The sequence below is a fragment of the Mytilus trossulus genome, chromosome 5 (assembly GCF_036588685.1).
Source record: "Mytilus trossulus isolate FHL-02 chromosome 5, PNRI_Mtr1.1.1.hap1, whole genome shotgun sequence".
Taxonomy (NCBI): domain Eukaryota; kingdom Metazoa; phylum Mollusca; class Bivalvia; order Mytilida; family Mytilidae; genus Mytilus; species Mytilus trossulus.
The window spans coordinates 40,877,294-40,888,447 of NC_086377.1; the positions used below are offsets into that span (position 1 = coordinate 40,877,294).

The 11,154-nt window shown below is 32.2% G+C and overlaps 1 protein-coding gene across 1 annotated transcript; it reads left to right on the top strand.

The window, feature by feature from the left end:
* Window positions 1–8,804: 8,804 nt before the first annotated feature.
* LOC134719650 (uncharacterized) lies at window positions 8,805–10,905 on the top strand. Its single transcript, XM_063582627.1, has one exon. The coding sequence runs from the start codon at window positions 8,900–8,902 to the stop codon at window positions 10,892–10,894; it is 1,995 nt and encodes a 664-aa protein (XP_063438697.1). The 5' UTR covers window positions 8,805–8,899; the 3' UTR covers window positions 10,895–10,905.
* Window positions 10,906–11,154: the final 249 nt, after the last annotated feature.

Below are 11,154 nucleotides of genomic sequence, written 5' to 3' on the forward strand. Positions count from 1 at the left end.
GAGTTTATATATCTCAACTTGTACAATTCGTTCGTGTATGTAACAATGTTTTAGATTTTAACGAGAGAAATTTATGTATTACTGAAAAATTATTACACCAGGGTTTTCGATATCACAAACTAGTCAAAACATTTACTTAATTTTATCATCGGTATAAGGACATCATTCGTAAATATAGCTCAACATGCAGACTTCTTATACGTTTAGGTATATCACATCCATTTTTTTATGAAAATATTCTTTATAAAGCACAAAAATGTCAGTATTCACCACAAAAACTAACAAAACCTTTAAATGGACTTATTAAGAAGGGATATAGTTACGATACTGTTGTCAAGTCATTAAAGATTGCATATTTTGGCATTAATATTGATTCACTTATAGGGTCTTTGTATCGGAACTAAACACATTTATTCAAAAAACAGTTGTTGGCATGACACGGGTTATGTTCTTCTCATATATGTTATGATGGTATGATACTAAACCCCTGACGGGAAAGATTGTGCCTCATATTCATATGATGAAATCATAATCTTTCAATCAGTTTAATTGAAGTCTGGAGCTGGCATGTCAATTAACTGCTAGTAGTCTGTTGTTATTTATGTATAATTGTCATTTTGTTTATTTTCTTTGGTTTCATCTTCTGACATCAGACTCGGACTTCTCTTGAATTGAATTTTAAATGTACGTATTGTTATGCGTTTACTTTTCTACATTGACTAGAGGTATAGGGGGAGGGTTGAGATCTCATAAACATGTTTAACCCCGCCGCATTTTTACGCCTGTCCCAAGTCAGGAGCCTCTGGTCTTTGTTAGTCTTGTATTATTTTAATTTTAGTTTCTTGTGTACAATTTGGCAATTAGTATGGCGTTCATTATCACTGAACTAGTATACATTTGTTAAAGGGGCCAGCTGAAGGACGCCTCCGGGTGCGAGAATTTCTCGTTACATTGAAGACCTGTTGGTGACCTTCTGCTGTTGTTTTTTTTTATGGTCGGGTTGTTGTCTCTTTGATACATTCCCCATTTCCATTCTCAATTTTATGGATATGATATATTAGTCTCAAGTTCGGTATCGAAGTGTCGTCTGTTCCTGTAATCGAAATCCAATGTGACGTCAGGTTCTCATATTAGTGTTGAATATTTTCACCCTCATATGTACGTCTTATGTCCAGTCGATTAAAGTGTCATCTAAAAGACCTTCAATATTATGTGTAATCATATGTTGTTCGTTTGTTCTCTGTGTTTGTACTATCTGTCGTTCGGTTTTTGTGTAATCCTGCCAAAAAACTTGTGCGTTTTTATCTTTATGAAAATACAAATGCAATCATCAGACTATGATAAAATGACAATAAACCAACCAACGACGGCATAATACATGAACATAGATAACATTTATATTGTCGTATTATATTCATATTCATAAAAAAAGATATGTAGATAAGACAAGAAGACAAAAGACCAACACAGTTATCAAAAATAAATCTGAAAGACAATATCAATCTAAAACAAAAATACATAGAATAAAAAAGTACAGTTATTGCTGAACAGCATAATAAACAGAACTCCATATTAGAGAAGTAAATAAAATAGTATCGTCGTCTTGAAAACAAAAACGACGTCGATAAGAGAGGCATATATAATTCACCGTTGATTTTAATATTAATTTTATTATGACCTCAAGAAGTTAAGGAAAATGCGTAGATAAGATTTAGACTGCAATATGAGTCTTACAAATATAAAAAATACGATGAAATTTAGGATTAATAAATGACGTGGATATTAAAATCTCTAAGTCAAGGTATCGTTAATCAGGCTCTTACAAATGTACTTTGCACAATATAAATAAAGTAAACTATATCTTACTTTAAACCATTGACGTTAAAATGAACAGGTTTGTGAAAATAAATGTAGTTCAGAATTATATGAAAAGTGTTAAAATATATAAAACAATTATGCTTACCATTCTGAATATCTATGTTATATGTACTGGGTCAAATTTCCTTGTTTTGGAATTCCAACAACACACTATATAAAAAAGTTTTATTTATCTGTTTCATTTTTCTTGGATTTTCTACATGTATTAGTCATACTACATGTAGAAGGAAATAATAATTATTACTCCACAACAACACAGATTGATTCATTTTTTATGTTTTTCTAAACAGATTTTTAATTTTCTGACTAATACATATGAAGTTTTTTTCTGCATGCAATTTCTCTTTTTATATATATGGTGGGTATAAGATATCAGTATGTTCACATTGAAGTTTGTGTTTTCATTTTGAACAAATAGTAATTGGTACAAAAAAAGCCTGTACAATTTGTACATAATTCGACTAATAGTGGAGTGAAGGATGCAAGGGAAACATTCTAACTTATGTATCTACATTCGACTGTCATACAAGTAAGATGATAATCTAGTTATAAATTCTGGTTTAATCCACCATTGTTTACCAAAAAAAAATGATTGGACCAAGTCAGGATTATGACTGTCACAGTTGTTATGACTTTGATATGTTTGAGCTTTTGATTTTGACATTTGAGTTCGGTATTTTTTGTTATTTACATTTGTATAACCTGTTCTCTGAATTAAATCATTGATTTTGTTATAAACAAAGAATTGACGAACACTATAGAATTTTTAATCAATGACAATATGGTACACCTAACTTACAGTAAACAAAGATACGCAGTTGAAGATGGAAAAATAAATTGATACATGCATACATATCTTCCTATATACAGTTACATATGATAGTACAATAGAAAAAAGAACCAGTGATAATTATCAGAGTATAATATATATTGGTCCTAGTAGCAATTCTGATAGTATGATAGAACTGTGTCCTACATTTAGAATGACACTGACGTTGAAAACACAACCATACGTCCTAGGAACTGGACGATGTCTGGCCATCAGATCAAAGCCCAAGATCTATCTATGGAATAGAATCATAAATGTTCAGAATTTGCTGTGGGGGCAGGGGGTAATGTTATTTTAACAATTTCTTAGTATGGTTGTGCCCAATCTGATCTGATGTGTAATTATTGAATTCTAGAGAATGTCTGGTTCTGTATTTAAAAAAGTATAGGCAATTGATAAGATATTTATAAAACTGAGTTGGCGTAAATACTAGTCCACGGTATTCGGAATTGGAACGTTAATTATGCTGACTCTTTTGAAGTTATTTTCTCGACACGTGAATAACCTTTGAAAACACTCTCTTGATAGGTTATTTGTTATATTGTCTAGCATTTTTCAACAAAACTAGAACACATCCGCGAAATCGCGGGCATTCAGAGATTACTTTAAAGTATATAAAGTTGGAAGAATTTTGTAAAATATTGAATGACTGGAAAATTTCGGCAAAAGTATCATAAGCCATAGGTTATTGGGGACATAAACATGTATTTTTATCCCTTCCCCATCATTTCCAACATTCCCAATTTTTGGTTTTCTATCAATTTCAAAATGAACATACCTTTAGTATGTTATGAGCATTTATGTGACTGCGGAGCCTGTAATTCAGTGGTTGTTGTTTGTTTATAAATGTGTTACATTTTAGTTTTTCGTCATTTTTTTAACATAAATAAGGCCGCTAGTTTTCTCTTTTGAAATGTTTTACATCGTCATTTCGGGGCCTTTTAAAGCTGAGTATGCGGTATGGGAATTGCTTGTTGCTGAAGGCCGTTCATTGTAAATTTCTGCGTCATTTTGGTCTCTTGTGGAGAGTTGTCTTAACATGGCAATCACACCACATCTTTTTTTTTGGTAATCAATGAATTTTATGAAAGATTTAATGACCGGAGAATTTCAGAAAAGGTATCAAAAGTTCACATGCATAATTTTAGCGCTTATCTTTATATTATGAACATTTATTACTGTTTTTTACTTTCAATTCTAAGTTTACTAATCGATCCATGATGGTCAATTGCTATAGTATACAGACCCTCTGTATTAAATAAACTCTGTGACCGATGTGGATAGTAAACTTGAAATTGAAAGCAGATAGAATTAAAATACACTTTATTCGTTGTATATGTATGTTCAAAGTATACAGAAAAACGCAAAGCGAAAGTTTTATCTGACTTAAAATTTCGTCCAATGACGGGACAAAATCCGGATGCCTTTTTTCTCGTTTTTCTCCCAAAAAAACTCAATCTGAATAATCATATATTGGACTAGAACATACCCGTGATATCGCGGGTCCGTGACTGACTTAAAGTGTATAACTATGCGCAAGCCTTATTTTAGTATTAGTATTGTCATCTGATAAAGTCATGCCGATTAAGAAGATGCACAGTTTTCTCTGCTTTCAAATCTTTTTGTTTGAACCCGTCGAACTGGAACTTATCAATTATTGGTAATATTAATTATTTGAAAAACAAAAGATCCTGGAATAGAGTATTTCTTAATCAACAGCATTGTCCTATATTAGTTATAAATAAAGTAGAATTCTTTGATTCGCTGTTTAACGTCATACCCGCTAACAAATTCAAAACTGTACCTATACGCCGTATTTTTTAGTCCAGATTTTTAGTATTCTTATTGTTATCTTAGAAAGTCTTACTGATTAAATACTACAATAGACCTGTAACAATTTGACAATTTAGTAGTGTCAACCCTGTGATTATGACCGGTGTATGTAGCATATCAATCCTGAATAAGCATATTAATTCTGAATACACCGTTTGTTGGTGCGCCTGTCAGATGCGGAACGTACAGATAAGGTAATAGGTAACAGGTGAATATACTATTGGTATCGGTATCGGACTCGACCCGGAACTTCTTAATTATTGGCAATATTAATTACGTGGAAAACAAAAGGGCCTGGAGCGGTGCAATTTTTAATCTACACCTCTGTACTATATTAGTTATATATAAAGTTGAATTCTTTGATTCGTCGTTTTTACGTGATGACGGCTGACAAATTGGACCTCGTAATTTTAGTATTATAGATGACAAATGCGACTATGCACTGTTCCCAGACGACACAGAGGCGTGTTGGTTAATTTATTGTGGAAAGAAGAGAAGCGACACACAAAATGAGGTCTTCTCGTTTAATAGTATAGATATAATTTGTCACTTGCATTTAGTACTTGCGAGCATTCTTTAATATGGTGCAATTGGTTGTTATACAAAACAACACACCATAATTTGACTTACTAAACAATACAAGAGAAATATTTGGTTTGATTTTTAACCACACAAAAAATGTTGAATCAAGGCCAAAATGCATATTCAGACAATTTACTATTGTTCAAGCACAATGATCTATTTACAATTGTTTAAACATAATGACCTATTCACAATTGTTAAAATGCATAGACTCATTCACAAGTGTAGCAATGACCTGATATTCTATCGTTATTACGGACATGCTATTATTTTAGATAACAAACAATAAACATATCGATTGCAAACTTCCTCTGTTGAATAGGTTAGGGTGAATACATAAAGGAAACAGAAACTGTGGTTTAGATTTTTAATATCATTTATTTAAATCAAAAACAAAAAATAAATTCATTTTATACAGTCTATTTCAATGATTATTTGTTGTATCTTTTGAAGAAAAAAAACCATAACAAGTAAAGCCGTAGTTGTTCTTATTGACACGAGAATCCACTCTGATTATCATTATACAGTGTTTAATACTATGTCTAGTTACAAAAAAGTCTAACTTATTAGCATTGTTTACACTCAGTTCTTATCATACATAGCATATTCACAACTGGGTTGAAGATTAACTTCCAACATAAAAAAACGTATCTGATTCATACATGAGAAACATCATCACACAGATGACTGATATTTACATGTTCACACTAGCGTTTTTTTAATCGATCTAGTTTGAACTGATCTCAAAAAAAACAGTCAGCGTTCAAATTATCTTTTATCATATCGATCCTTATCGGTCTAAGTTGAACCTCTGCGTAACGTTAAAATTAAAAACGCAATCTATCTGACATCACATAGCTCTTCAACTGTTTCGGTTATTTTACATCCTCGATATCAAAATACAATATATTTGGCTTTGCGATTTCTTAATGAAGATAACTTCAGAAAAGCGCTTGGGACACATGACATTTTTAACGTGTGGTTTTAGTTGTAAAACAGTAAACATTGTGTTTAAATATAACTATTCATCAATTTCATGTTTTGATACACTGATGAACACCCTTACAAAACACATAGGTAAAGGTAGTGTCACTTTTGAATTACAGGTTAATATTTTGATACTGGTGTTATTGTAGTGTTCCTTAATTTTGAAAAAAAACAAACAGCAACAAAGTTACAACATGACAAAATGCTACGGTTCATGAAAAGGAAATTATCAACACTGATAAGAACAATAGACACAGATTTCGCAAATATATGCTACGACAAAGAAATTTATTTCAAAGGTTTGTAAACTGGGAAACATGGGTAAAAAAAAGAGCACGCGATAATTATTTTCGATGCAATCTTTGTTTGAAGATAAATTTCAAAGCGTTCACATTGGCTATTCAATCGATCGTAAGTGAATCGATCTGGTTTAAATCCATTTAAACTTCCTAGTGTGAACAGGGTCTTAATCAAATAATTAATACTGAAACTAGTTTATAAAAACGACTCATTTAAAAAAAAACATGCAAACATAAATAAGATATAAACACTTCAAAATTTAAAATACGAATTATTTTCAATGTCAGTCTGCTTTTGTTTATCAATTCGTTTTGTTTTTAATAGTTTGTTTAAATTTTTGATCATTTTGTCAAAAAAGAATCAAAGAAATAATCAAAATAGTGGCCTTATTCAAAAAAAGAGAAGAAGTGGTTTGATTGCCAATGAGACAACTCTCCACGAAAGACCAAATCACACATAAACTACCTATAGTTGACAGCAAACAACGAACGTAACGAAATGCGTTGTTGCTGATAAAATTATATGTTCAATAATTGCTAACTAACTCGTTATGTTGTTAACTCTCGACACGAGCTGGAGTTCCTGGCTTAAAATCAACTTGTTATATAGCTACAACCCTGAGTTCAGAAATAATGTCTAACAGTTTCCTTTTTTATAAACAATTGATATACATAATCTTTATGTAGTATGATGTACAAAATATGAGCCGCGTCGGATAGAAATCGACCTTATGCAATTCGACGTCAAACCGAGTAACGTTACGATAAAGTTTCACAAGTTTTCATATAGGTAGTTTCTGACGTTATAAAAAAAACATGTCGCTATCTTACAAAACTACGTTTTTTTCAAAAAATTATTGTGGGGACATTTCTGGTCGGATTTTAATGTACTAGGTACCAATAGAAGCAGAATTGTCACAGTTATATTTGTTTATTTGGATAGATTTTTGTTGTAAAACGTTTTCAATTTTTGGTTATATAACCAGTATTGTTTTTGTTCAGAGATTTCTTATGTATTTCAACGAAATTAGATTGTAAAAACTGTTATACATGTTCATATGAGAAACAAAAGTAATGGACGACAAAACTATGACAAATTAAACTAGTATACTTAAGACGATTCTACGTCTTTTAACTCCGTATTAATTTTGTGAAAATCCAACACAATATGCCTTCACATTTTTGTTAGTGGGGTTTTATATGAAATTTGTAAAAAAAAAACATACGGGGAAACCATACAATGTTAATCTGAATAAATCGGGCTTTTAGCTAACGTAGTACATCTGTACATACATATAGGACAAAACTAGTATAGTCATGATAGTATTTCAGATAAGTTTAGTAAAAAATTCTTAATCTTTCACGGAAACCGCTTTATCCGGTCCGACATGAACATTTCCAAATTATCTGGGAACCGTCACCTGCGTGTCGCGTGTCGTCTGCTTTAATAACAAAAATGTTCCTGGATTCTGTCCTTTTCTAAATAATATATTTCTCAACCTTAGTATCAGTTTTGGCTAACAGGAATACATTGTTTTGCTAAGGTATGTATTTCCTAATACGTTCTATATATTGAACTATTTTTACGTTCACGATCTATTTTTACTTTTTATACAAAGTGAAAGTACTATCTATTTTAGTAAAATTTATTTTCATTTCGTTCAGTGGCATATAACACCAGTCTTAAGAAATAATTGTATACAATTCTTAAGCTGAACTAAACTAAAGTAATATTCTGAAAAAACTATTTCTAGTAGTTTAAAACGAAATTTGTGTTGTATTGAAAAACTTTGCTACACACAGTCATGACAGTGACACACGCAAAAACAAAATTAAGTCAAAATATATTCATATCATTGTACCGTTGCATTTTGGAAAATCTAAAAAGAAACATTTACACAAATATACAATATTAAACAAAGACAAAGACGTGCTCTAGGTGGATTTTGTACTATTTGCGTGCAATTTATCTGTTCTTATCTATTCAGAAATTTAGAAATGTTTTGCGTGTAATTTAGTTCAATGACATTTCTATTTAGAAATTGAAAGAAAGAGGGAAACATTTGCATAATACATGTGTACATGTATTTCGAAAACAAATAACTTTCAAAATAAAACCTTTTAAACCTTCTTTTTCATATCCCGACAACTTTAAAATTAGTATTCGGGTAATAAAATTCCTGATCTATGCATCCGTGGGTCTTACAATTTTGCGTCCGTCCGTCCGTCTGCGTGATTAAGGTAACAATTTGGGAAGATGTAAACTGTGATTTATTAAAATAAACCAAAATTTCATTTAAAAAAAACGTTTATTTTTAAATTTGAACTACTCTAATTTACATAGATAGTATTTGAGATTTTGATCTTTCTGTCACAAATCACTGGTGAACTTTAATGGCGCAAAGCGCGACAACCAGTCGTATAGAAAAATTATCTTGGTTCAATGTGTCTTTAATTTCATTCCTTTTTTATGTTGTAGTAAATTTCTGAAATGGACTGGTTCAATAACATAGGATGCGAAGAACTAGAAAATGAAGCAGTTGCCTATTTTGAACAATATATAGGGTCAATACCAGAGGTTTTGGCATCAAGCAATAATGAACTGAATGTGTCTGATAACAGCGATTCCGATATTGAAAATGACGAATCTGATATTGAAAATACATGTGACACAATTCAAGCTAGGGCCCGGGAATTTTATTCCACTTCCGTCATTCAAGATCAATCGGAAAATACATGTTCTCTTATTCAAAATGATGAATTGGAGGATCCTTCCCGACTTCGAATAAATGCTCTATTTGCTAACGACTGTAATTGTACAAAAAAATGTTTTACAAAGCTTTCCACATTCAGAGAACAGGCCTATGATGTATCGTTATCTGTTTGTGAATTTACAAAAGCAGAGCGTGACATATACTTGCTTTCAAAATTAGAAAACTTAGAAATAACAGACTCGGTTTTTAGAGGAGGAAAGAGAGAACGAAAACGATACCGATATTCTTTTCAAGGAGTTGAGATATGCGAGTTCACATGGAGAAATATTTATAACATTGGGAGGAGCGAATTTAAAAGTTTAAAACAGCACTTAAATGCAAATGGCGTAACCCCTCGATCACATGGTCTTAGTGGAAGAAAATCGAATCACGGACATTCATTTGAAGTGATTGAAAATGCGATAAAATTTATCAAGCGGTATGCTGATGAATTTGGTCTCCCTCTCCCGGCTGCGCCTCGGGCAACCGACAATACCCCTCCTATTCTACTACCTTGTAGCGAGAGCAAGAAATATGTACACTCCAAATATGTTAGTTCATGCGTTAACTCAGAACAACAATATGTTCAACTAACCGTATTTAAAGAAGTTTGGAATGCATGTGTCCCTCATATTCAATTTATGAAACTAAAGACGGATCTGTGTAAAACGTGTTTTCAGTTGAGGGAGGATATTTCCGGATCTATTTCAGAAGACGCGAAATTAGTGACAACTCAAAAATTGATTGACCATATACAGTCTGCGCGGACGGAGCGTGAATATTATAAATTATGTACACAAAGATCACGTGATGAATTAAAGTTAGCTGAGTCTCCAATAGGAAAGTATAACACTCCATGTTCAAAAAATTTTGAAAATGTTCATTACACTTTTGATTTTTCACAATATGTAAATTTGCCACATTCGTCTCAACAAGTTGGAGCTCTTTACTTTTTAACACCTCGAAAGGTTCAAATATTTGGAGTTTGCGATGAAAACTTTCCAATGCAAACTAATTATTTGATTGATGAGCAACAAACAATCGGAGAAAATGGAAGTCGGACACATGGACCCAATGCTGTTTTAAGTATGCTCCACCATTATCTGCATGGTAATACTTACGGTGAAAAAGCGTGTCATTTTCATGCTGATAATTCCGTGGGACAAAACAAAAATAAAACTACTTTACATTATCTGTTGTGGAGGTGCGCAAAGGGTTTACACAAAACTATTAATTTGCATTTTATGATTGCTGGGCACACAAAATGTTTATGTGACGCATGTTTTGGCATGTTGAAAAAAAAATTTAGAAAGTCGGACGTAAACACTGTTTCGCAACTGGTTAAAATTGTTGACAATTCTGCCAAATGCAATAGGTCAGAAGTTTTCAATGAAAATGACGATGACGAAAACAGCTTAAAGTGGTACAGATGGGATAGTTTCTTCACTAAATATTTTAAACCACTCAGAGGTATAGGAAAATTCCATCACTTCAGATTTACCAGTGACGAAGTAGGAGTCGTATTTGCGAGAGAAACTCTTGATGAACCGGAGAAAAGACTGGTCCTCCTAAAGGAAAGCGCAAACCTACCGGAGTTGCTCACGACACTTCCAGAAGTTATTCAGCCAGCAGGGCTGACAGAGGAGAGAAGGCGTTATCTGTACAATGAAGTCCGTCCTTTTGTTCAGTTTAATTTCCGTGACGAATTTTGTCCTCGTGCTTCAGAGGAGTAACACTTTACATATACTGGTTAAAGTTAGATTGAAAACTTGAGAATCATGTATTGCTTCATTGTAACAATCTTATAAATTTTATTAAATATTGTATACCAATTTATGATTTCATGTCTCTCTTTATTGCGAGAAAAGGACCGATACAGAATAAAATCAATGCACGATAACGTTAATTTCACGACGTTGTCGTGAGATCTGATGTAAAAATATAACTATCCGTCAAAAGTTTGAAATGGCGAAACTTTTAAAAAAAGAAAGTT

Bases quoted from the DNA above. Each gene is read 5' to 3' on its own strand.
- LOC134719650 (XM_063582627.1), top strand. From the start codon at position 8,900: ATGGACTGGTTCAATAACATAGGATGCGAAGAACTAGAAAATGAAGCA.